We start from the raw sequence: 27,316 nt of genomic DNA, 5'->3' as shown, positions 1-27,316 counted from the left end.
AAATTCTTTTACAAATGGTTTCTTTATTTTGAACTGTAATTTTATAGTTTCTTTTTTTTATTATTTGTTATTTTTTTTAATCCCTATAGTTTGCTGAAAGGAGTGGTTGATTTTTCTTATTTAATTTTTAGTTCTACAATATTGAAAGAGTCTAATGTCTATAAAGAAGCCTCAAAAATCTCAAGCCGAAACAGAACGATTTGTCGCCGCTCGACATTCTCAAGGAAAATCACATCTGATTGGACGATAGAGTCTAACCGTGGTAGATCTGTCCAATCAGAAGCGTCCTCTCATGCGGTTGCCGGAGGCGCTCTTGAGCCGCTCTCCAGCCAGCCGTCTCTCACACGCACACAGAGTCCTGAGACTCTGGAGCCGCAGCGAGTCGTCACACTACATGACAACAGTCTAATGTGCTATTCTGTGAAAAAAACGCTTGTTTGGGACTATTCATTCACTGATTGTTCTAAAGGGACGTCATATCTAACTGAAGAGGTAAGTTAAGCGAATCTTTAAAGTTCTTTGGCCGCTAAAACGCGGCGTAAGTGTTTGCAACAGGTTGCCTGGGAAAGAAAGCATCGCTGCACTTCGGGAAGTGTCCCGCTAATGTTAGCTGTGTTAGCTATGCGAATATATTTAACAAAACGTTAAAACAAACTCTCATTTCTTTTAAACAAAGCTCTATAAACATCAAAGAGACGGTTTGTAGGATTCATAAGTTCTGTGTTTCCCTATTTTGGGAGTTTTAAGGGCATACCAAGCTCATACCACGGCTGTCGCTCAAAACCTAATGAGCTGCCTACATAGGCAGCATTTTTAGGCGCCATAGTAGCGTTTACTGGCCAAAAAGTGGCAGCTCACTAGGTCTTGAGTCCGTTACCCTGGTGCTTTGTATTTATTTACTGTGAATGGGAGGATACAGGGATGAAAATGGCAAAACTAGAGAGTCATCCATCTCCTCAAACAGCCTGTTGAAGCTGCGTGGAAGTTTATTTGATCGATACTTGGACTGCCATTGTTCATCTAACGTTACCTTTATTACAGCCATTAGAAGAACACACATGTCGCATTGTTCCCTTCAGGAACGTTCAGAAATCTGATATCACTGACTCTTCATATTCTCTCCGGAGTGATTACTGGGATACTATGGATCAAAGCTGACATGGAAAGGGCGGTATCGTTTTATTTTATGGCTTATTTGCCTTGGGGAAGTAGAGGGGAATGCATTTCACCAGTCAGTCAGATATCTACCGTTGAAAAGTTGATCATTTTTGCATTATTAATGAATTGAAGAGTGTGTGTCGTTCATGAAAATGGTCTCGGATTCTAGACACTCTGGCCTGTGTTTACTAGCCATGTTTAAAGTGTTTATGTGCTTATAAAAATGACTGTTAAGTGTTATGGTTTATTTTGTCAACCTGCTTTTTTTTGCATTTTCAAAGGACTCTGACAGTTTGATGTGCTTTGTAAAAGAGAAGAAAGCAAGCTCGAGTTTTTCAATGTTGATCTATTCTTATGTTGCTAAATGCAAAGGTTCACACACATTGACTTATTCATATCAACTTAATATGTTTAGATATATATTTCATAGTCTCCAAAATTATTACCTCACTTTGACTAATTAATTATGGAGTAATTTTATTTCAATCTGAATTAAATGCTAGCTAATATATTGACAGTATTATGCAGTGAATTGGCACAAAAAATAATTTTGACAACGGAAATAATCTTATAGGAAATAGTCATATAATGCCTTCACTGATAATGCTTGGAATAGTCATAGAAAATCTTTGGTCAGAACAATTAAAAAAGCAAACAAATAAAATGTTGACATGCATACATAATGTGAACATCTGTGAGAGTGTGACAGTTGACCCATAGACTTCAACTGTAAATGTTGTAATTGCAACACTTTGGCTTGTTTTTCTTTGTCTTATAGATGTTCCTTCTTATATGTCACCTAGCCACCAAAAATTCTACTTCCAGCTGGGCCTGGCTGTGATCCATTATTAGGAACACAACTACCAATCTAATCATTTTCTCAGATCACAAGCTGCGAGTCAGCTGGCTGCTCTGTGTTGTTTAAAGATAAGTCTTCTCTGCATGCTGTGATATAATTCAGCTGTGGCCAGAGGTATCCTGTATCAGCACCGTCACAGAGATAACCTTCACTGCTCTTTATGCGTACATTGAAGTCAAAGATCATTTGTTCCAGAAAATAAATCAGGACTGTTGTTTTTGGGTTATTTATGGCAGTTTTGTTTGTTTGCCGCAGGTGTGGAGTTACTGCACAAATAAATTAGGCTGTAACAGATGATAGAGGTTTTTGGCTCTGAATCAGATCAAGGAGACGGTATCTGTTTTCAGAGTAGAGCGAGAGGTGTTAATGCCAGCATGCTCTCGAATCATATTACCTCACCACCACGTTCCTTCAGTGAGTCTGGCCTGTCAGACTGAAGAAATCTTATGGCCTGATGGATAAATTGCAGGATATAGCATACAGTGGGACTCTGTTCATCATCAGTGGGTTTAAATTATTTAATGTATATTAGGTCTTTCAATAGATAAAAAAAATCTGATTTATCACACCCTGCTTTTACTCCAGTCTTCAGTGTCACGTGATCCTTCTAGATTATAAAAATATTCTAATATGCTGATTTTGTGCATTTTAAAACATTATAATTATACATGTTGAAAAAAGCTGTTCTGCTTAATATTTATGTGAAAACCAATTATATGCTTTCTGATTAATAGAAAGTTAAAAAATACATAATTTATTTGAAATAATGTTTTTTAACATCATACTTAATTTTACTCTCATTTGATCAATTTAATGCTAAATACAAGTATTAAAAAACAAAAAAAACCTTACTGACCTCAAACTTGAGTGGTAGTGTATATATTTAGTCACCCCTACTTTAGATATTGTTTTGTTGCTTTGCATTAATTATTGCAATATCTGCATTAATTATGACAGAAATATGTCAAACACTAGTTCATTTCCACACTAGTGACAAACACATTAAATGTTATCAGCAAGTATTGTATAGTTATGTGTGGCACTAGCAAGTAGGCTGATAGTCTCAAGTGCTTGAGATTCATTCTCAGATGTGTGTGATGGATTGTGGGAAGAGAGGTCTGAAGGTGTAGACAGGAGATTTTCATCACATGGACGGTGGTACGGGAAGGGACTGGGACCTCTGTCAGCAATGTACAGAACCACTGTGACCCATCTGTGTCCACAGAGGAATTTTCAGTGTGCGCCAGCTCTTCTGTCCTGATGGACCGCCATGGTTAGGAATTAACAAGCCCCAAATTCTCCTACAGAGCCCATCCTAAATGCCTGGGGGCTACTGTTCTGTCTAGACCTTGATTTTGTTGTGGGCAATATTAGCCATTGATTAGAGTATACATGGATCTGTACTTCGAATTTCTTACCGGAAGCAGTAAACCATTGGGTACCTTTGGAATACTCATTTTAACATACTATGATTTGGGACACACTAATTCTAATTTCGAATACTATTTAGGATGGATAGTATGCGATTTGGGATGCAAAGATCTCTGTAGTTGTCGTAGACCAGGGTTGTCAAACATGGCCCACAGAGATGTCCAATCCGGCCCGCAGGATGAGTGGAACAATAATCTAAAATAATAAATAAAACCTCATTTTCAAAATCAAATAAAGTGTATTCGCTACAGTATTTATAATTGATTTATTTTTTTACAGTGGAACAAATTGCTCATTTATTTACATTGATGTTACGCCTCGGGAGTCAGGACACACGCACGTTTTAAAGCTGCTCTAGAATAATATGATGATAGGATAAGGATAGCTGATGATAGCTGCATCCTAACTGATGCTTGTCTGGCAATTTACTGGCAATTTTAAACATGTCCAAAAGAAGAAATGTAACCTGGAAGGGCAGATAGGCTATTGAAATGGAAAGAAAGATTTTGTAATCTCAACGCTGACAGGTACGTTCAATCACAACTCGTGGCTGTGCTGAATGTATGCAATAATTAACAACACTGTGATTACAGCAAGGAGAAAGTAAATGATTGAGCAGTGTGCAATATTTATTGTGTAATAATATCCTAACTGTTAGTTTTAATGATGCAAGTAAAGTTTATTTATATAGCACATTTATCACAGCAAGCTGAACAAAGTCCGATATACACAAACCAAACATATTATACAGTAAAACAATGGAACATAGATGCAATCCAATTACAATGGCTGGGAATAAAGATGTGTTTTCACCTTCATTTTAAAAGTTTTAATAGAAGGTGCAAGGCCAGTTTGAATTCATAGAAATATTGTAGAGCGCAGTATTATGTTGCCATATTCAAATAAAGATTTTTAAATAAAAAAAATGTAATTGCCACATTCAAGTAAAGATTTTAAAATGCAGGCTAAGTGTCACTAATTAAAAAGGCTGTATGTTCAGCTAATTGTCAGCCTCTTGTCAATATACATTAGGGCTGCCCTCAAATAACGTTTTATTTCTGGTCACTTTTGTTTTTGCCCACATTTGTCTTGAGCTGAACTCGGATATATAAGACTTTTTCTATGTACAAAAAAGGCCTGTTTCTCTCAAAAATTGTTAACAAACCTGTATAAATCTGTGTTAGTGAGCACTTCTTTGCTGAGATAATCCATCCACCTCACAGGTGTGGCATATCAAGATGCTGATTAGACAGCATGATTATTGCACAGGTGTGCCTTAGGCTGTGGCCACAATAAAAGGCCACTCTAAAATGTGCAAAAAAACTAAATGTATTTATTTATCGTAGTTTTTGTGTCATTGCAACTCAAAAAGACATCCCTAACCAGCCTAAGTGCTCACTTTATCATTTTGGCAACCTGGTTAAAGAAAGAAAAAAAATCATAAATCCAGCCTTAAAGGAATAGTGCATCCAAAAAAAAAAAAAAACATTGCTCACCCTCATGTCATCCCAAACCTGTATGACTTTTTCTGCAAAAAAAAAAATAAAAAAAATAATAATAATAATTTTAGAACTTTAGTAATGATACAGTTTTGGTTTCCCCTTGACTTGCACTGTATGGAGAAAAATACAGTGGAAGGCAGTGGAAAATGAAACTGGTTGGTTATCACTATCAGCGTTCTTTAAAATATCTTGTTTTGTGTGTTTCACAGAAGACATACAGTAAAACATACAATACTCACATAGTGAAACATTCGCCTCATTGCTACATAACAAGAGTTGTTCTAATTTCCTTTCTGATACACTCCGAATAATGCTTGCCAATTAATAAGATTGGCACTTTTGGTTACATGGCCGGAGCCTCTGCTTTTACATAAAACTATAGCTCTTACAAACATTATAGACATTTTGTAAGTATTTTTGTAAGCATCAGTGAATATCAGAAAAAACTATTTCAGAACTGGTTTCCATTTGTTGTTTTTGAAAAAAGTTATCTGAACAGACAAATCTTCTGTGAATGGGTATAGTTGACCTGGTGTACACTCTTTAGGCTTGATAAGTGGAGCCATCCAGTGTTGTTTTTACACCTGCCGGTTTTTCCAAACATTTGCATTCACATGACTTTCTGAATTTCTTCTATGGAAGTTGTAAGTCAAGTGAAAGCAAGCAAATGGTTTACTTATAGCTTTGAAGGTCATCGGTTGGTTTCATTTTCTGTTCTGCACTGCAAAGGCCAAAATTGATTCATTTCTGCATCCTGGTGTTCTTACCATACTCTGACTATAACATACCATGCTCTTTCCATATTTTTTGGTCAACTTTCTTTTCAACTCTCTTCTGCATTGCTCTCCCTCCTGGTACTAAGTGGTACATGCCCGATTCTTAGGAGCGTGGAAGGTACGCAAACACTGGGTGTTGGAATGTTGAGCTGGAGCTTTGGGGAAGATAACGATCCAGGTCTGTTTCTCCTCTACAGTGACAGTCATGGAAGTGTCGGCCTGTCCAGCTTCCATCTATCCTGTATGATGTCTTTCCTGACGTTTCTTTTTTTTGTGTGTATTTTCCAGTTCTCTGATGAGAGACATTCATATCTCAGAGGATGCATAGTCAATGCATAGTGTCTTTTTCAAGGTGTGGAAAACCCCAGAGCTTTGATATATTGTCATATAGTTACAAAACCTACTGAAGGGTTTTGATGCAAAAAGAAATCCGTTCCCACCCTGTCACAGCATTCAGGTACTGTTTTCCATAATTGCCACTCCTCAGAACGAGCAGTTTCATGTCTGCCAGTGAAACAGGTTCATCCTGTGCATGGGCTGAGTCTGCAAGAGTGAGTAATGCATGTTATTCAGTGTGTTAAGTGGAGCTCTTTGCTGTTTGTTTAAGATAACAAGCCATAAGAGCTATGGTATAATGAATGACTTTTTGTAAACCAATTGAGATTAATGAAATTATTGGTTGACTGAATAAGTCATCACCAAGATGCCAAAAGAACGAGTGAAAATAATCTAACATACTAAATGTAGAATTGGGATTAGGGGTGTAAGAAAATAAAGATACAGGTGAGTATCGCAATATTTTGTTTGATACTGTATTGATTCTCAAACACGGAATATCGAAAATGTTGTGCTGTTGGGGCGGTGCTTGCGTCGCGGTTTCTGTGATTTCACGCAGAACATAATAAGAAAAAATGTTAAACCTGTGAAATCCAAGTGGAAAGGTCACTAACTGTATTTATCTTATTGTTTTACAATTGTTTTGTTTTCTTTAGGAATCCTATCGTCACTTGTGTGTGTATATATATTAGGGCTTGCATAGACTATTCGAGTGATCGACAACTTCAACCACTAGTCGGCACTGTCGGAAACAATCGACTAGTCGAGCATTAGGGGTGTGCCTAAAGCCGAATTCCTTATTCGGAATGGCACAGAATTTATCTTAAAAAAATTACAAATAAATTCAGAATAATTCTGCCTGAATACTCTGCTGAAGCTAGCACAGGCCGGAGTTTGCTAGATAACAATTGTGTCAGGGGATCAGCACAATATTTTACACAGACCTCTAAAGTCACGAGTGTGATGTGAATGAATGTAAACTTTATGAATGAAAAGAGCGCAAATAAAACACAGCATTGCTGTTGTCTCTCCGTGCATCTGTCAGAAATCAGAGCTTTGCAAGAGTAATATCACCTATAATAATACATCATACACGTTATATTATTTGTAAATATTTAAAAGGCAATGATTTAAACCTTAGGCTATGATATAATACGAATGAATGGATTAAGCACAGCGCGCTCACCAATCAAATAGCCGCGTTGTGCTTCTCAGTCTCTCAAAAACCAAACCAGTTCTAGCAGGCTAATCATCAGCTTAGATACGGATACATTTTCTACTTGTCCTACATGTTTGCAACTTTACCTTTTGCTGGTTTGCGCGGCACACTCACATTTGTTTAGTGAAGTTCAGATAATGCAGATAAAAATGTTCTGATTTGTAACAGACACAAATACAGATACAAATACTGGCTGTTACATGAAAATTTAAATATGTAATGTCATAATTATAAAGTTTTGACAATTTATATATGTAATTCTTGCATTACGCTATGCATTAATAAGCGTTTATTGATAAAAATATATATTTAATATCTTTTCATTTACAGTAGCATGAACCACAAGTAGTCAAGTAACTCAAGTATATTTTTTTTTTATAAAAAAACTGACTAGTAGAAATCAGTAGTCATGCAGTCTTTGTGATATAGGCCTATATTTAATTGTGCTATTACTTGTAATTGGTTCATTTGTTCTTATTTACTGCCTGTAACTTTTAATAATATTTAAACTTTATATGTATGTTTATTTTTGCCTATTGATTTTTGCTGTTGTATCAAAATTGAAAAACAGAACTGTAAAATGTATTTTTGGTATATATTTATTTATTAGAATACAAGATTATTAAAAAACAATGATAGCAGAAACAGTTTTATTTTTTTTGTAGCAGGGCCAGTGAAAATGCTGGCAGGGCTAGTTGAAACAAAAAAAGTCATTAATGTTGATCACTGCGGTGAGGACACACACACGCAGCCTCTGGGCCAGCTTTGCTGCACCTGCTCTAGCTAGAAACACCTGCATTTACCACAAACTCAACCTCACCTCATCCCTGGTCTTCCCCACTGGAAAATAATAGCTCTATCTATGGCATTTATCATAGATCATCCTATTGATTTAGCCAATAAAGGCTAAGATTCATATTTGAATTGGTAGAGCTGATCCTACATCAGTGTAAAGAGACAATTCTATTAGTAAGCACCCAGATTTCCCTATTCCTTTTTTAAGAAGCCAGAGGCTTAGCTTGCTGGTCTGAGATGTATTTGAGTCCTGGCTAGCCCGCCGCTGAATGGAACAGGAGGGTTTGAAGTAGGCTACTTAAGCTCTTGAGCAGCAGATGGTTCGGGGCTCTATTTATATGTTTTTCAGTCTTGAGGCTCTCCACTGCATGTTGTGTTATCCAGTAGGGGGGAAGGGGAAATATGCTTAAGACAGTCCATGTTAATGTGAATGCATTTGTAGGGCTGTGCAATTAATTATATGCGGTTGTCATGCGCATCTCGTCAGGAAAGCATGTCCTGTGATTAGTAGTAAACCACCATCACCTGCTTTCAAATTGAGCAGCATTCACTTTAAATAGCCGTATATCACTGACAAACTAGCCTATATCGGGTTTGAAATCAAATGCGATTCATCTTCGAATATGAACGCATGGTCTCATTTGAAAGAGGGCCTCTTGACATACACTTGATTGGTTCGAGAGGGTTCCTCAAGCTGAAGAGATCCCCAAAATTTGGCGCGTATTCGCTGCGCAGTTATGAAGATATAGCTGTTCAAAGGTCAGTGGTTTTTCATACATTTAAGCTTTAAAGCGTTTCATCGAGGTCACCAGTAGCAAACAATGTAGTGTGCTCTGTTAGACAAGCTAAGTAATTACACCATTTCAAGCTTTTTATTTGCATTATATGTTCTGTAAAAAAAAAAAAAAGGTTCATATTGGTGGCATATCAGTGGCAAATTCGCCGATACCGATGTATCGGCAACAGGCTCATATCAGCTGATAATATTGGCAAATTAAATTATATATCAATCAGGCTCTAGTTTACACTCACCACACCATGCCACGTTTCAGACTCTTCCGCACTTCTTCACTATAAAGGCTCGTCAACTTTTTTTGATGGAAGTAAATAAGTAGTAAGTCACTCTCTCTGTATTTCGACGTCATATACTGATTGGCCTGCCTCAAGTCGAACACACAGCTGCTGCTGAGACCTTCGAATTAGGTAGTCTGTCATCGATGACAGTAGAACACTGGAAAAGGATGGAAAATGCCCTTCATTTTGTTTGCACTTATACAGGTGCATCTCAATTAGGGCTGGGCGATAAATCGATTTTATCGATTAACTCGAATTTGACATTAAGGGCGATTTGTTTTTAATGAAAATCGGTTTTCTCTTTAACTTCCACCACCGGCTCTCCCCTTATGGGCCTTACACACAGGAAGCGGTATGCGCGCCGCTGCGCTATAAAACCCATTCATCTCAATGGCTTGCGCCGCGCAAGGACATTTTGTTGCTGCGTCGACCAAAGCGCATGCGCTGTGGTGCGCATCATTTGCGTGCTTACGCGCACGCCACGGTCAAAGTTCAAAATAGTTAAACTTTTGCTTACAGCCGCACACAGACAACATGACAGTTAACAGCGTTTTGTTTGCACTTTATGAATACCACTGTGACAAGCATGTATTTTTGTAATAGATCTAATTTGTAATTTTGTTACATTTATTTAACCAAAAGTGTTTTATCAAAGAGGGACACACAATTTTATTTTTTATGTATATTTTAATTTATTTTGAAGGTGCATTGTGTCACTGTAAGTCACACAAAGTGGAAATTTAGATTAAACTGCATAAGCGAAAATCAGAACAAAATAAAGAGTACATTTGTTTTGAGCAATTTCTTTGTCAGTTGTAGTTTGTTTTTAAATAGAAAAAAAAAATCGATTAAAAACGAAAATCGGGTTTGGTGTGAAAAAATCTGAGATTTTTTTTTTAAGCCATATTGTCCAGCCCTAATCTCAATAAAATAGAATGATGTGGGAAAAGTTCATTTGTTTCAGTAATTCAACTCAAATTGTAAAACTCTTGTATTAGATAAATTCAGTGCACACAGAATGAAGTAGTTTGACAATTAACAAAAACCCACCATCTCAACAAATTAGAATACGTCATAAGATCAATAAAATAATAATAATAATAATGATAATAATAAAAATAAAAAAAAGGTAAAAAATAAAAAAATTGTTGGCTTGGTTTCCAAATTAAATACAAAATTGCTCTCATCTGAAATGAGGACTTTGGACCACTAGGCAACAGTCCAGTTCTTCTCCTCTTTAGCCCAGGTAAGACGCCTCTGATGTAGGGTTGTGGCGGTGAGGAAATTTTCCCAACGGTTAATTGACGTGTGACAACACCGGTAATACCGGTATCACTGTGGGGGCTGGGCGTTCCCCATTTTCCTCTCTTTCCTTGGGACATTTTAAAACGCTTAATGTGAAAAATGCTTAAAGTGTCTTAATGTACTAAGTGATATTAACAGACCAAACTCACTAAACATCATACTAATAAAGTATACTATATACAAAAAAATCAGATGAGCCCTGAAAATGATCTCAATGTGTTTAATAACACGTTAAGCCTTTTTCTCCCATAGAAAACCGTGCCACAGGCCTCCCGGTTTTTATCCAAAATATCTTAAATTGTGTTGCGAAGACGAACAAACTTTTACGGGTTTTGAACAACATGGGGGTAAGTGATTAATAACAACATTTTTGTTTGGGGGTGGTGTATCTCTTGAAGGATCCGATTCTGAAATAGGCATCGATTTTTGATTGGCAATTATTAGATTCTTTGTTTTCCTTTTTTTCTAATGGTAACTTGTTGGGGGATTAATAACAGACATAGAACATCTATATCTCTCACGACAGTGATGCCAGATTAAAGGGCAAAGAGCAGAATTGCTTGTTTAAAACCAAATGTGGCCAACTTTCCGGTTACTTCATAAATTTTCTTGCCTGAGCCAATTTTAACTTTAAATTGGCTTTTGTTAAGTGTTGATCTTGGACTCTGGAAGCACTATACCTCAGTCATCCATCTGAGCTGCTGTCATGAAAGATAGGTCTAGATGGCGGTTATGTAAATGTACAGGGCTTTTAGGCATTGTCAGTCGGGGGATTGTTTGATTTAGCTCTGTATTGCATATTGTCTCTGATGCATTGTAGTGGGCGGGTTTAAGATTGTTCTTATCTACGGCCAACAGGCTGGAAGCCACCTTAATAATGACATCAGCATGAATACCTGAATAATGTGGGGAGTGTGTGGAGCTCACATGGATGTTAGCTACGCTCAAGCTACATCTGTGTGTAGGTGTAAGACTACAATCCTCTTACCTTTTTATAGGAAAGATTAATTGGATTTTGCCCTGTCAATATCGGCACAGCTGCATCCAAACTAACAACAGTGGCTTAGAGATCTTAATGAAATAAATCTCTGTGTACCGCAGGCCAGTTTTTTTTTTAAACTTGTTCTTTTGTCTAAATGTAACCTTGACTTCGGTTTCCACTAGTAATCAGTTATGGAAGTTGCATGAGAAAGTGAATGCATGCAGACACTCACAATAGAGCCCTTACGTTGGTCTAGTCTGCTGAGGAATGTCATTCCCAGGCTGTTTTGCATTCCTGCTTTGTGCATTATGGGATTGTTGCTCCGTCTCTGCACAATGATGACCTCAGAGATGGCTGTGTGAATTATAGAGGCATGCAAGACAAGCACTTTAGTATGTATACTTTAGAACAGGGGTCACCAAACTCGATCCTGGAGAGCCAGTGTCCTGCAGAGTTTGGCTTCAACCCTAATCAAACACACCTGAACCAGCTAATCATGGTCTTACTAGGTATACTTGAAACTTCCAGGCAGGTGTGTTGAGGCCAGTTGGACCTAAACTCTGCAGGACCCCAGTCATCCAGGACTGAGTTTGCTGACCTCCTTGATGTAGAATCAATAGAAATGCTAATAATTAATATAATTTATATACATTATATTGCCTTTGTCCTTTACTCTTGTCTGGGACAAATCAGGACATATTAGCGTTTACTCTACAAATGCAGTGTGAGGTATAAATAAGGTAATGTTGTTGTCTGCACTCAAAATTTCTCTCTGTTTATTTCAGGAGGAGTCAAGAGAGAGATACTTTTAGCCTTCAGGGGAAGAGAGGAGGCAGGCGGGTCAGTGCTGTACAAGAGAGGAGACCCTGCTACAGTCTGTAGGGCTTATCTTGACTGGCAAACACGGGTGAGGACCCCCATATAGCTTCTCCCCTCTTTGTGTGTGTTTTTGTGTTTTCACCCCTCTTTTGGTTCTCAGGCCTTGGGACCTCCCGCCCACAGACAAAGCTGTTGTCATGGCAACATGTTAGACAGTTGTGCAGCACCATAATCTCAGAGCAGCCTCCAGGGAGGAGGGGAAACAGAGGGAGGGCATGACAGAAGTGAGGGGAGCAGTGCATTAGTGACAATGAGGGATAGTGTCAAAGATAAGAGAGGTCCTGTATCAGACAGAAGGCTCCTCCGAGGTCAGACTGAGATGCAGAGTGAATCAAGAGTTTCCAGGAAACTCTGGTGATTTTCATCTCAGCCATCACTTCTTCTGTAATCAGCACTGCTTTACTTTCTGACTCCAGCAAGATGGGAGCTTAGATGATGCATTTGTGCAGGCTGGACTTTAAAGGGTTATTGAATGGCCTTTAACATTTTAACACTTTTGCCTTTTTGTCATGTTCATGGTAGGTTTGTGGGTCTTCAAGTGATAGTTCATATTTTTTTAATACATTTTATTCCAAAATGTATCTTTTTTTTATTTAAAAATGTGTATGAATATTTTTATTTTTTATTTTTATTTCTTTCACATTTTTTTAACTAATTTCTCAAAAGTAATTGTATGGATGTCTTGGAAAGTCATGGAATTCCATTGATCAGAATCACTATTCATTGACTGCACATGCAGTGGTATCCATGTGGGTCACTTCAGTTTCCAGATGTTCATACCCATAAAGAGCTGTGCCTGTCAGGAGGTCACATTTTCTTATATTTATATTTCATCACAGCATGAGCAGGATCTCATATTTGTATGCCCACAGTTAAAGTACTTAGAGATGTGGAATGAGGAAAGTTTAATAGAGGAGGGGTAGCATTATCCTTATAGTGTGGTCACATGTCTTTTCTTTTTCCTATAGGATGGGATTTCCTGGAAAGAGACACCCATTTTACGTATTTTAGGTATCACCGTCTCTTGCATAATTCGGTGGTAGATCGTTGGCATCTCAAGTCAACAGCAAACACTTCAATCTTAAATCCTTCTTGCCATGAATACTCTCATTATAAGAGCTTCACCTGACTCACTGAGCGACAGAGCCATGACTCAAGGCTGTTTGTTACCGAAAACTGTCTGAGAAGATTTAAGGAAAGGCTTTAGGGGTGAAGGGTCAGGGCTGCACACATCTGCAAGGTCTTGTTGGGGGGTGAGAAAGCGAGTTGGGGTTTTCTGAAAGTGTCAGCTGTCAGAAATGGGGATGATAAAGGGGCAGATAAAACTGACCTGGCCTGTCTCAGACAGCTGACACAGCTCTCGCTCACAGCCACAAGGCTACTGCAGTGAAGAAGTTTGTTTTTCTCTCTGAGCCTTTGGCATGAGGATGACTCGTTTGTTTTGTTCTCATATTGTGCAATTTTTAACATGGCTCTTTAAATAAATGTACACTCATACAGGAATAAATGCTATAATCAGCACTGTAATTAATAAGTGGTGCGGCCTAAGAGTAAAGTGGTGAAACAAGCGCGGGTTGAACAGATCGTAGTTGATCCTCAATCTGTACGGACCAGGCCCCATGGTTCAGCATACATGTGATCCACTGATTATTTGCTAAATTGTGTTTACATTTGTATGTGTTTATACACTGAAGTAATTTTAAACCATCCCAGCCCAAGAACCGGCAAAAGACCGGCTGTTTCCTATGCCCACAATTGCATACACATGAAGTGTGCACAGGAAGGAAGATGTTTCAGACAGTGCGCGAACACCAATCCGAATCCTCTTTTGCTGCATCGTGTTTGAACAGACACATGCACATAATATTATGACCGAATACCCAACTCGACAATCAATCTAGTGAATGCATTCGATTATGTCTTAAGTTAATGAAAACAGCTGAGAAAGCAATTGAATGTGTGTCAATATTGTTTTTTTTTTTTTTTTTTGCATCAGGTCTTAAAGGGACAGCAGCCTATAAATACCTGCTACTACCATTAACCCTCATCAACAAACGAAACCGATTACCATATTTTTTGGACTATAAGTCGCACCGGACTATAAGTCGCATTTATTTAGAACCAAGAGAAAACATTACCGTCTACAGCCGCGAGACTATGGTGTAGACTACAGAAGCACTGAGCAGCATAGAGCGCCCTCTCGTGGCTGGAGACGGTAATGTTTTCTATTGGTTCATTTCTCTTGGTTCATGTCAAATAAATTTAGATAAATAAGTCGCACCTGACTATAAGTCGCAGGACCAGCCAAACTATGAAAAAAAGTGCGACTTATAGTGCGGAAAATACGGTACATTTCTTTACCTGAATGCTACCGACCTTATTTTATTTATAATTTTGTTTTGTTGTATTTACCTATGCTTGTAATTTGTGTATTTGTCCTTATTTTTTACTGGCTGTTCACTTGTCTTTTAATCATGTTTGAACTTTCTTAGTTAGGTTAGTAGTTTTTGCTGTGGTATCGAAGAAGTACTTCGCTTTAAGTAATAAATGGAAAGCAAGTTACAGTGAAATTATTATTTTTTCTGATCTGAAAAACTATCCAATCTGTGACTAAAAAACATAATATTATTGGAACCATGAGTTTTGTGATCCGTTGAACTACTAAAAAGACAACTTCCTGCTGTGACTGTATAGAGATTTTTTGGGTTTTGCAAATGTAAGTGCTAATCAGAGGGTATACTTTATGGGTATCAATTTGAGCACCCCTACTAATAGTCTCGCGTAGCCCGACCTTCAGACTTAAGGTCTGGAGTTCATGGCAGCTTGCATTGGCCAAGGCCCACCCATGAAGTCGTTTGACCGACATGTCAAGCAACCAATCACTGTTCGTTTCATTCATCATGTTTTGAGGCGTGGAAATGGCGCCACAATAACAGACCGGTGTGTAAAACTCTCAGACATATTTTAAAGACTCTATGCCACAAACTTTAGCATTTAGTTAATCCTGATAAGCGCTCGTCATCACAGTTGTAAACACGATGGCTTTCTTCTTTCGTAAGGTGGTTTGGCGTCACGGCATCTTTGTTTCCAAGCGGAATGTTAAAGTACATGACACACGACACATCTCGCAGAAATCCTGTAGAATTCAACCAATCCAATGGCGACTTCTACAGTGTTTTCACTTTTGTGTCCCATATGCATCAGACGTTTAGCCGTCTGAGACTACCCTATTAATAACTTCTCTCTGTTGTCTGTGATTCTTTATCTGGACACAGCACTGTTCACACACTGTGTGGTATCGGCTTTTAGTTTCTGAGCATTTTTAGGATGACAAGTACAAGTACAGGAGCACAGCATCAGGTCCCTAGGTATCATACATGCCTGTAGCACAAACAGTGCTGAAAAAATATGAATTCGCGGTTAGGGTTATAGTAGATCAGGCTTGTAAAAAAAAAAAAAATGTTGTATGGATGAGATTTTAAATGAAAAAATAATTGTAATACATTTTATTGTGAATCAAAGTATTTTTGAAAAACACTTAAAATATCCTTGGCTGTGGAAAGCTCATCTTACCACTGTTCCCTCTTTTCTAGGTGTGGCTCTCTGTCTGGAGCTGCAACTGACCTCAGCCCTGCTGTCATGGCCTCAGCCCTCACACCATGCAGAAAGCACCCCTCCTAACCCTCATACCTCACACACACTCACACCACACATCGCCACACACACGCACAGTCATGATGACCACCTCCCACATGAATGGGTATGTGACCGAGACAGATGGTGGGGGAGGGAGTGGCGGAGGCACTGACTTTCTGGAGGAGGTGGTGCAGAGACACAGGGAGATGGCTGTGGACTGCCCCAGTGAACTGGGTGCTCGCACCCTCCCCGTCAGACGCAGTGCCCAGCTGGAAAGGATCCGTCAGCAGCAGGAGGACCGCAGGAGACGGGAGGAAGAGGGCCGCAACCGACAGGAACTTGACCTCAACTCATCCATGCGCCTCAAGAAACTGTCCCAGAATCCCAAAGTGGGCATCGATAACCCCACCTTTGAGCAAATGGAAGGTCCGGGTGGCTCCATAGGTGGTCTGCAGAGCCTCACTTCACCCCCAGCTCTACTAGGTGGGTGTCATAAACTGCTAATGGGCATTGTTTACAAAGATTGCCGCTCTACCCTCTGAGTAACTCTGAAAGCCATGGTGCTTAGCCTACACATTGAGTCATGGTGCTCAAAGGGGGATGTATGAGTTTGAATCTGACTTGCGACATTCTTTCTTCTTCACATTGTATCTGTCTTTATTCCTTTCTATCCTTAATCGTGAAAGAATGGTAAATCGGATACTATCAGTGTTGTTAAAAATAATTTCCATAAACTGAAATGGAAATATAATATTAGAAAAATATCTTAAATTCTTCTGAAAGTTTGAAACTTTTAGTTTAGTTAAGTTGAAGTACTACAAGTGAAATAAAACCAAATTAAAGCTAGAAACATTAAAAAATAAAATACAAACACTTGAATTCAATTGAAAATATAAAAATGAATTAAAATGGTTAATAAATTATATAATATTATATAAAAAATACTAACATGATATGCAATGACATTCAGACTTCTAAAGTGATTAGATAGTGTCCAAAAAACATGTTAACCAATACTTTCCACAATCATATGACAAAAAGTGACAAAATGGCACAAATAGTTATGGAAATGTGAGTTTGAGACTGATTCCGAGGAACTAAAGACCACTCGACTGCTAAAATCAGCATGCATGAGTGAAGTCATTCTTAGAGGAGGCAAAGAGCCATGTTACTGATGACTAAGAGTGTTCAAGAGCCAAAGAGCCACTGGACTTGAAACTAAATGAGGACAAGGCAATTTATATGGCGCATTATTTTAATATCTTTTAGCTGATATTTTTTTTTTATTATTTATTCAATGTTTTTCACCTTTCATTGCTTTCCTCACATGACAAATTCCTAGTCTTTCTCTTTAGTTTCTCTCGACATGAAGCCTTTCACTAGAGTTTAATCCATTAGATTAGACAGACACACACATGCTCAGCTCCTCCAGGAAATTCTTGGTTTTGAATAGATGAACAAAATGAGTTACTGTGCAAATGAGAGGGGCACTTGGAGTTGCTGCTGAAAGTCATGGCCGAGGGATGTGTGTGAGTAGAATTCCTCAGGGAGGGAGAAGTGCACCCGCCAAGGGGGAGGTTAATTAAAAAGGCTTTTATGAAACATTCTGGCCCAGACCACTCTTGCTATACTTTCCTTTTTTGTTTGTGTTCCAGTTCATCTCTCTGCATTGATTTTCACGCACTCCCTATGCTATTTTCATACAGTATAAAACTCTTTGTAGCACCGAGTTGTGCATAAAATATAGCCTGTCAAAAACAAAACAAAGGCAACACTAAGGATATTTGATTTACACACTGAGACCTCTATTAGCCACCCACTTAGACATAACACACCACACAAGGAAAACACACCCACTCCTGTTGTGTCTCGCCATCCTCTCATTGTGGAGATAGACACCATAAAGAAGATTTACAGCATAGCTGAAACTTGGCTAGTAAAGGACAATGCTGGAATAACTGAATTACATCTTTGATTTAGTCAAATTTTGTGCGATATGGATGACGAATAATAAACGTGCTCAGTGGGAGAGTCTTTTTGAGAGACCATGTCATCGGTTTTCTGGGTGAATGATTCCGAGGTATGTACTGTTGTTCCTCTGTGGAGTTACAGTTTCTTCTATTTTAACAAGCAGGATGTTTCTGAGATACATGAGTGACCTGCAAGCATAATGATGGTTTGTGTTTGTGCTTCCAGAACTGGAGGACCTGTTGATGTCCCTCAAGCAGGTGCAGCATAGTTTGAATGACTCTCAGAGTCAAGATGACATAGAGCTGGTTCTACAACTGGTCCAGAAGCCTGACTTCCAGAAAGCCTTCAACATTCACAATTCTGTGGCCCACTATATGAACCGGCCCAGCCCTCCCTACCCCATGATGGACCACGCACAGAGCCTCGCACAAGAGGTGAGCGGCACTTGTTAAATATGTGGATCTAGTAAAAGATGAGCAGGAAACATGCATACATGGTAAACATGGATTCATAAAAAATTCTCTGACACCTTTGGCATCAGAATAGGTCTACTAATTTTTAAAAAGCAGCTAAGAAAAGAAAAGTGGTGGGTTTTTCCCCTCTGAAGGCCAAGAGGGGTAGGTGCTTGAAAAAAATAAAATAAAAAATAAGACAGGGGGAAAAAAAAGAAAAAGGCTTGAATCTGCTTCGTCAAGCTACTCATTGTTAAATGCAGCAGTCTGGGCATAATGTCATAGTTCACCACCTAGTGAAGGAGCTTTTGAAAAAGTGTGTTTGTGGATTAGTTGATTTGCAAATGGGGACCTCGTCCAAACTAAAGATGTTAGAATGTCTAAAAAACATGTTTGTCTCCACTTCATCTGTCATTTGGAGACATCTTAATGCTTTTGCTTCATCCCTAACCATGACTCTGTCTAATAAAGGTATTATGTATGGACTGAGATGAACAGGATATAGATGAAGAGATGTCAGTCAGTCAGATTTCTCTGTCAGATAATAATTGTATTCAGCAAGGATGCATTAAATTGATCATAATTGATAGCACTTTTATTATTTTACTTTATAAAGTTACAAATGATTTCTATTTAAAATAAGTAGTTGTATTTATTTATTTATTTATTTTAAATGGGGTACTAAATCTGCATATTTAAATGATTTCTGAAGGATTGTGTGATTCTGAACAATGGATTAATGATTGCTGAATATTTAGCTTTGCCTTCAGTAAATTATATAATAAAATAGGAAATTATTTTATACTATGGTAATATTTTAAAGAAATAATAATTTAAAATATATTACTGTTTTTATTCTGTATTTTTGATCAAATATTTGCAGCCTTGGTGAGAATATGAAAAAAAAAATCCAATCTTTTGAACAGAAGTGTGCCACATGACAGTTATAATGGTTATGTATTAAACCCATTTTCATGGCCACATGGAGAGCGGTGAGACACCTGATATGATGTTTGTCACTTGCTCCTTTGCATCTCTTTTTAGAAGCACTGTTATAGGTGAAGTGACACTTTGCTGAATGTGTCTTATTGTTGACTATTCATTTGTTGATACTGTCATTGCATTGTTTGAATATGTGAACCCAGAGAATACATAGCCTGGAAATCAGTAACATCAAAGAACATTTTAGGACAAGAGGATTCAGAGTATTCAGTGGTTCAAAACAACAAAAGGGAAATGAGCAGACTGGCTAATAGGGGAGCATCTGCGTTTGTTATTAATGGCACTTAGCAATGTACTGTTGAAACTGAAATAGTGTTAGCATGTGAGTAATACTTCATTTTCTTTGATATAATTCTGCTGGACTCCGTCAATAATTCAGTCGGATTCAGTTCAGTATTATAGTCATTTGACAGTCACAAGCTGTAGGTGCATGTCTGTTGTAGGTATGAACAAGTGGTTGGTAAAGTTGAAACTCATTGATTAGTTAACACACCCCACCCAGCACTTTCTTGAAAAATGGTGATTACACCGCTCTTACTCCTGGTTCTTTGTTCCATGTTGTCTAGATACCTGTAACCAGAGCACAAACATTTACAACGGGCACATTAACAACTATTGTTTTAGTCTGTTTGTAATAGTATAATCAAGTTGTGTCAAAGCCATGTGACTAATCACAGGAAAATAATCATAAAAATGTCATGACTTTGCTGGTTGGCTGATGGCATCACACATTTATAATCTTGAGTAAAGGACGGTTAAGAAAATCAGACATTTTATAGCTGTACAAATGATTGGCTCAATGGGTCCGTGCACAAATGAAGGGGGCTTTATGGTGAAAAGGCTCTTTAATCGGAGTCAGTGTTGTGTGAAGTGCTAATGAGAGCCTGATAAACTCATTGTTGTTGTTTTTGGTTATCCCACTCGGTGCAGGACAATACTAGACAGAGAGTTGCTCTGTCCTCTGCATTCATTAAGACCCAGATCCACTGACCTGTGCTGTGCTCTCACAGTAATACTCTCTCTCACGGGACAGGTTAACAGAGCCAGTGTGGACTGTGGACACATCCCATCCAGAGCTCTTCAATATCATGCCCTTATTTTCTCATAAATGCTGTATTTGCTTAAATTCTCCAAAATTCTCCCTTTATAGTGTATGTTCTCCATCTGTAACTGATTTGAACATTGTGGAATACAAGGACTTCTAACTGTAGGATCACTTTCAAAACTTCTCCAAGGCCCCCATTGCTCTGACTCCTTGATACAAAGCTGTACTTTGTGTTTACAAAAATCTTGCTGAAATCCAGAGCCCTACCTTCTGTTGCTGTGTTGTAACTTCACTGTGGTACGATCTGAAAGTAAACAACATTCCCTCTTAGTTTTTTGTGTTAGTCATATGGGTCATTTTATACCATCCGAGATTATGCACATGGTTGGCACAGTTTAATAAAAAAGTTTCTGTAATGTGACCTTTCTAAGTTAAAATTAGGATGTGATATTTTTGGTTAATATTTTTCCACATTTGTCAGCAGAAAAAAAGTCATTTCAGAGGAAGAGAAAGTTATTACATTTTGATGACACAGTGAAATCATGAATTATTTTCTTTAGACTATGCCCTGATGATTCATGCATAATTAGACCAGGGACATGTATTAATAAAGTGAACACCAACAGTTTCCTAATATATCTGAAATCACAAATATGAACTACGTTCAAAAGTTTGGGGTCAGCACAAAAAGAAAATAAATTAATACTTGTATTCAGAATGGATGAGTTAAATCAGTGTTACAAAGATGCTGCTGAATATTCAGCTTTGCCATTACATGAATAACTTACATTTAAACATTAAAAATAGAAATATTTATACATTAAAATTTTTTTTTACGTTTGTACTTTGTATTTATTGTAGCATTTTTAACAAGACTACTGTTTTAATTAATTTTTTTATCAAATAAATGCAGCCTTGATAAGCATAAAAGACTTACATAATTACATGAAAGAAATTGTACTGACCTTAAACCTTAATTTTTAAAAGTATATTATAAAAACTGAAAATGCAATTTATCAAAGGTGTTTGTCAAATTCAGCACTTTCTACTACTGTACTTTAAGGCATGATAAATGTAGTAGTGTTGTTGTATTGCCACGATGACCCGATGTTGTTGAATCTGTCCTCGCAGGTGGAGGTCATGATGCACAACAGCTCGCAGAAGGAAGGACTTGAGCTAGGCACTCTGCTCAAAACTCCTCACATGCAGGTCTGTCTCCATCACATGCGCACACATCCCCCAATTCCCCCAATTCCCCCATTTGTCCTCTATTGCTGATGACCACAGCTGTGATCTCAATCCCTGTCCCAGAGCCTGAGCTCTTTTGAACACTGTAACATGACGATGAGGTCAGACTCATGTCTACTCTGTAGAACTCTTTGGCTTTCATCCTGAATATAACCCATCATCTCTGGCTCTCTATATCCTTCAGGCCTTTATGATGGCCCATGACTGTGTGGCTGAACAAGAGATGCAGCTGGAGCCTCTTGTTCCTTCTGTCAGTCAAAGTGAGACTCTCACCCAGTGGGGCGGGGAGACTGTCAAGATCGTGCGGATTGAGAAAGCAAAGGACGTCCCATTGGTGAGGAAGTTCTTTCATTGCTTTCCGCCGAATGTTATGCACTTCTTGACATTTGAACTGTATTTTAGCTTAATGTGCACATGCGTATTTATGCAGGGAGCGACTGTTAGAAATGATATGGACAGTGTAGTCATCAGCCGCATCGTGAAAGGAGGGGCGGCAGAAAACAGTGGCCTTCTGCATGAAGGAGATGAGATCCTGGAGATTAACGGCGTGGAAATCCGTGGCAAAGATGTCAACGAGGTCTTCGACATCCTGGTAATTACTTTTAAAATAAGATGGCAGGAAGAAGAAAGAGGAAAAGTCTACTGAAGTATCCAAAAGCATTCTTTGGCAACTGGACATTGAATGATGTTGTTTTTCCACATTCACAGGTGGACATGCATGGCATACTGACTTTCGTTCTCATTCCCAGCGCGCAGATCAAACCACTTCCTATTAAAGAGACTGTGGTGAGGCTTTAAGTCAGAACTGAATTAATTATTGCTTGAGTAAGCAATGCATAAATAGAACTTATCAGTGATTGTACCCATATCCCTGTGTTCACGCAGATGCATGTGAAGGCACATTTTGACTACGACCCCTCAGATGACCCTTACGTTCCATGTCGAGAGCTCGGCCTGTGCTTTCAGAAGGGAGATATCCTCCACATAATCAGCCAAGATGACCCCAACTGGTGGCAGGCCTACAGAGACGGGGATGAAGACAACCAGCCTCTTGCTGGCCTGGTCCCTGGTACTGTATCTCCCATGCTATACTGTGGATCCAGATTCTTGTTTAAATATTCCTTCCTAGTTTTTTTGGCATCGGATTTCACGCTTGCATCTGTTTTTCTCACTGATTGTCCAGGAAAGAGTTTCCAGCAGCAGAGGGAGGCAATGAAGCAAACCATAGAGGAGGATAAAGAGCCTGAGAAATCAGGTTAGGGTTGCAGAGCTCATCCACACTCTTAAATGCATTTTTGCACAGCTCTAAACTCTCAACTTCTTTTGACAGGAAAACTTTGGTGTGCAAAAAAGAACAAGAAAAAGCGAAAGAAGATGCAATACAATGCTAATAAAAATGATGGTAAGTTTTTTTCAGACTCTTGTACAGTAGTTTGTTGTAGTTGCTCCATCTCATCCATTTCCTGTTGTTCTGCAGACTTGGATAACGAGGAGATTCTTACATATGAAGAGATGGCACTATATCACCAGCCAGCCAATCGTAAACGGCCCATCGCTCTCATCGGCCCACCAAACTGTGGTCAAAATGAGCTCCGACAAAGACTCCTCTCCAGTGAGCCGGACAGGTTTGCTGGTGCTGTTCCTCGTAAGTATCAGAAAATGTCCTGATTTTCAGCTTGTGTTACTATGTAATGTCCTGAACTGCAAACTCTCTTTGCCACAGACACCACACGCAGCCGTCGTGATAACGAAGTAAATGGCCGCGATTATCACTTCGTGTCCCGTCAGGCCTTCGAGATGGACTCTGCAGCAGGGAAGTTCATGGAGTCCGGAGAGTTTGAGAAGAACCTCTACGGCACCAGCACAGACTCGGTCCGACAAGTCATCAACACGGGCAAGATCTGCCTCCTCTGTGTACACACTCAGGTGAGATGGAGCACTCAGAACAATGCCCTAGCACAGGGGTGACCAACTGTGTTCCTGGAGGCCACTCTGCTGCAGAGTTTACACACCGGCCTGGAAGCTTCTGGTCATCTTTAAGACTTTGATTACCTGGTTCAGGTGTGTTTAGGTTTGGAGCTAAACTTTGCTGGAAGATGTCCCTCCGGGAGCAGAATTGGAAACCTGTGCCTTAGCATGTTGTTGGGAAATTTTGGAAATCAAGTACTAACTGCATTTCCTTGAGGATCGTTGCTATACACTGTTCCTTCTCCCTGTTTTTAGTCTTTAAAGGTGTTCCGCAGTTCGGACCTCAAGCCCTACATTATCTTCATAGCTCCTCCATCCCAGGAGCGATTGAGGGCCCTCTTAGCTAAAGACAACAAAAACCCAAAGGTAAACATCGGCCCTGAAACATCACCTCTCAGGAGCCATCCACATACAATGTTTTTGCAGTCTACTGTGCTGATTTTCCATTGTTTTTCTGTGTAAACATGCACTAGACAGATCTCAGACCTGTGTGCATGAGTCTCAAGCCTTTTGTAGAATCTTGTGCATGATATGGTGAAAATCCTTTGATTCATTTGGTGTTCATAGTCAAAAAAGACCGGCCATTTTAAAATGTCTTGCTAATCTCTCATAATCCTATATCATCATCTGATCTTGGATTCAGTAAACTTGTTTTCTTTCTGTTGTGGTCATAGGCCTCATTTATCTGATCTTCAGTTTTTGAGTAAAACATGCATTATTTGGGGCAATGTGCACTCAAAAACTGAGGTGCAATTAGGCCTACGAATAATCAGTTGCAAAAAGAAATAGAAGTTACTTTACCGGTTACGTTACCGGTACTTTTTGAAAGAAAACAAATTGATACAAAGATTTGGTACAATGAGAGATCTTTAAACAGTTTTTATAAGCCAGTAATTTTTGACTGGGAACACCAAAGTGTTACAAGGTGGGAGTTGTTATACCCTGTGTGAGCAAAGTCAGTACGTTTAATCCACTGCAATAAGATTTAACTAGCATTTTAGGAAAAAGAACATCATCTCTGGGTCAAAATGACCACAACACAACATGAGGGTTAAAGAATGACCCCTTTCATTTTCCCCCCATTCCCTTGCCCTCTGTCTCGCGTTTTAAATGCAAAATCATGTTCTGCGACTACTACTCCCGTTTTCGTGGTTTAACACCCTCTCTTGTTTCAGCCTGAGGAGCTGAGAGACATCATTGAGAAGGCCCGTGAGATGGAGCAGAATTATGGCCACCTGTTTGACGCCGCCATCGTGAACACCGACCAGGACAAGGCCTACCAGGAGCTTCTGCGTCTCATCAATAAACTAGACACTGAACCTCAGTGGGTCCCCTCATCCTGGCTGCGCTGATGAAGCCCACTCACAGCAACCCCTCCACAGACGGGTGTTAATGAAGAGAAGACTGTTTGTGAATCGCACACTCTCGGGTTCCATAGAGTTGATTGAATGCTGCTGTCTTTACACTACAGGTTCAACACTAGATTAGGACACTACACGCCCTCTGACCTAGCCAGAAGTGTCTGTCTGCACTGATCTTTCAGCAGGCTGAGGGAATGAGTTTTTATGTCATAATTCGGTTGATCGTGGTGTGTTTTTGAGTCCTGTTACTCACATTCCAGTGAGAGTGTCACCAGCACTTTGTGCAGCAGTAGAAATAGGGCTTCTATACTGCTTTTGATAACTATTTATGATTGTAAATATTCTGTATGTATTTTTAAAGAAGATGTTGGACAAACGTGGAGGGTTTTTGTTGTGGAAAATCAACTGTATTAAAAGTCACCGTTTTAAAAGTCCAATGAGATGTTCAAACTCCAGAATAGTTTGGGTTCCCTGACATTATTAGTGGACAAATATGTTCGTACACTCTTTCTTTCACTCTGAAATATCAAACTGATGTTCAATGTTTCAAGAGCATCCAGTAGTGAGTTCAGTGCCCATCTGAACAACTCTTTCAAGCTTACAAGGCACTAAAAGGGATAACTGTCAAAGCGACGGAGGCCTTCTATCCCTGCGGCGCTGCCTCAGTGTTCCTATGGCAAGCAACACTGTGATTATGACAGAAGTTAATAGTACACTTCAGGTTTTTGGGGAGTTTGCAAGGCCACACATGAACCTAAATGCAAGATTTAAGTGGCTAAATGAAAGCCTATGCTCTCTGTCTCAGTATTCACATGCACTTCCAGCACTCAGAAGTGTAGCCAGTATTGTAAACAGTATTGGACAGCAATACAGGGAGGTTTACCATCTGAGTGTCAGCGCGGCGTAGTCCTAGTCAGTGCTTCTGCACAATTTAAAATGTTTCATTTGTGATATGGTTTTGATTGCATTTGAAGGCTCTGTGTTGTTTTTACCCATTTCAACATGAGCAAAGGGCTGGTGTTTTAACTTGTGGTAATCCTCTACATTATTAGGATCTCATGAAAGCTGCCAAGAACATGTACTGGTCATATTTCGCCCCAAACTTAGAAAGAAAAACGAAAAAAAAAATATATATATGTATATATGTATATGTATATATATATAATTATTGTAATAAAGTTAAAATGCTGTTCAATCATTAGAATCTTTTTTGTTTTTCTGTTTAATTTTGGGGTGTAATCTTTCCTGGGCGTGTTTCATGAGTTTTTTCCCATTGGTGTTCCATAGCTTTGGATGATCAAAATTATGGAACATCAGCTTCATGTTGAGGTGAAATGAGTGTGCAGAATGTATGCTTATGAATGCATGATTTGGGGGTATGTTTGGCTCGTGCAAATGCTGGAAGGGAGGAACACGACCTTAATGGACCGAAAGCTGTGCTTGTGTGTGTTTTTGTGTGTGCATGCATGATTAGTAACAACGCTTTTAAAAGAAGGTCTGTCAGTTATTTCAGACAAGTATTCTCTCCATAGCTGATTCAAGCACACACAGGAAACAGCGTAACTGAGATTTGTTCTGCAGAACTGTTTTTGCTGTTGTTGCTTTTTTTTTCCCTCTCTATTTTTTTCCTGAAGATAATCAGTCTATTTAGAAAGCATTAGGAAACAGCTCTGAGGTTTTTACTCGTGTGCACTACACTTGTGTTTGTGTTGTGAATGTGGATGGAGCCAGTAACCTGCTGTGCTTCACCTCACTCATGTGATCTAGTCACATGCCAGTCAACTGGAAGTAGAATTAAGGAACGTAAAAGAATCACCTTTTCCTTCTCAACTGTTTTTGTATGAATTATACAAGTGAATTAAAGCCCAGATTAATAGTGTTTTTGTCTTTTTCTTTATTAATTAGATGGTAATTGTATTAATTTATGGAGATTCTGTGCATATATAAAATATATAAATATTACATTTGAACCTGTTCATTTTTAGATCTTGGAACAGTGCTGGAAAATTATTAAAAACTCAAACCGTTATGAGGCTGCTGAAGAAATCGTGCTTAATTACTAAAAATGAAAATAAAATACAAATCTTAGCAATCCTAAAATTATAATTAATAATTCTGTATGCTTTTTTATTTTAATTTAGATTAATAAATATATTCAGCAATGATGCATTAAGTGACAGTTAAAACTTTTATATTATAATTTTTTTTTGTGTTTTTTGTTTTTACTTTCTATTCAGCAAATATTTGTCCCAAAACAATTAAGCTATTTTCAATATTTATGATTATGAATATTTATTTAACACCATTTCGCAATATT

At 38.6% G+C, this 27,316-nt stretch overlaps 1 protein-coding gene across 2 annotated transcripts; it reads left to right on the top strand.

Moving 5' to 3' along the window:
• The first annotated feature begins 329 nt into the window (after window positions 1–329).
• Window positions 330–26,878, top strand: LOC127933358 (protein PALS1). 2 transcript variants are annotated; one of them, XM_052530303.1, is made up of 15 exons: window positions 331–492; window positions 12,223–12,344; window positions 15,910–16,435; window positions 18,149–18,357; window positions 21,554–21,631; window positions 21,855–22,004; window positions 22,101–22,262; window positions 22,379–22,456; window positions 22,556–22,739; window positions 22,854–22,925; window positions 23,001–23,072; window positions 23,148–23,315; window positions 23,394–23,596; window positions 23,894–24,004; window positions 24,814–26,878. In XM_052530303.1, exons 3-15 carry the CDS (start codon window positions 15,976–15,978, stop codon window positions 24,988–24,990), a joined length of 2,124 nt encoding a protein of 707 aa, XP_052386263.1. In that variant the 5' UTR covers window positions 331–492; window positions 12,223–12,344; window positions 15,910–15,975; the 3' UTR covers window positions 24,991–26,878. The 2 variants fall into 2 exon arrangements, with proteins under 2 accessions (XP_052386262.1, XP_052386263.1); XM_052530302.1 differs by lacking the exon at window positions 12,223–12,344 and having other exon boundaries at window positions 330–492.
• Window positions 26,879–27,316: the final 438 nt, after the last annotated feature.

Source organism: Carassius gibelio, chromosome A17 (genome assembly GCF_023724105.1).
Source record: "Carassius gibelio isolate Cgi1373 ecotype wild population from Czech Republic chromosome A17, carGib1.2-hapl.c, whole genome shotgun sequence".
Taxonomy (NCBI): domain Eukaryota; kingdom Metazoa; phylum Chordata; class Actinopteri; order Cypriniformes; family Cyprinidae; genus Carassius; species Carassius gibelio.
The sequence above is the reverse complement of the archived record's forward strand: the minus strand, read 5'-3'. Positions and strand labels throughout refer to the sequence as shown.

What these genes read in the sequence shown, in the direction of transcription:
- LOC127933358 (XM_052530302.1), top strand. Translation starts at nt 15,976, where the DNA reads ATGCAGAAAGCACCCCTCCTAACCCTCATACCTCACACACACTCACAC. An exon ending in AAGCAAAGGACGTCCCATTG is followed by an intron (nt 22,005 to 22,100) that starts GTGAGGAAGTTC and finishes GTATTTATGCAG; the next exon opens with GGAGCGACTGTTAGAAATGA. An exon ending in CAATGCTAATAAAAATGATG is followed by an intron (nt 23,073 to 23,147) that starts GTAAGTTTTTTT and finishes GTTGTTCTGCAG; the next exon opens with ACTTGGATAACGAGGAGATT.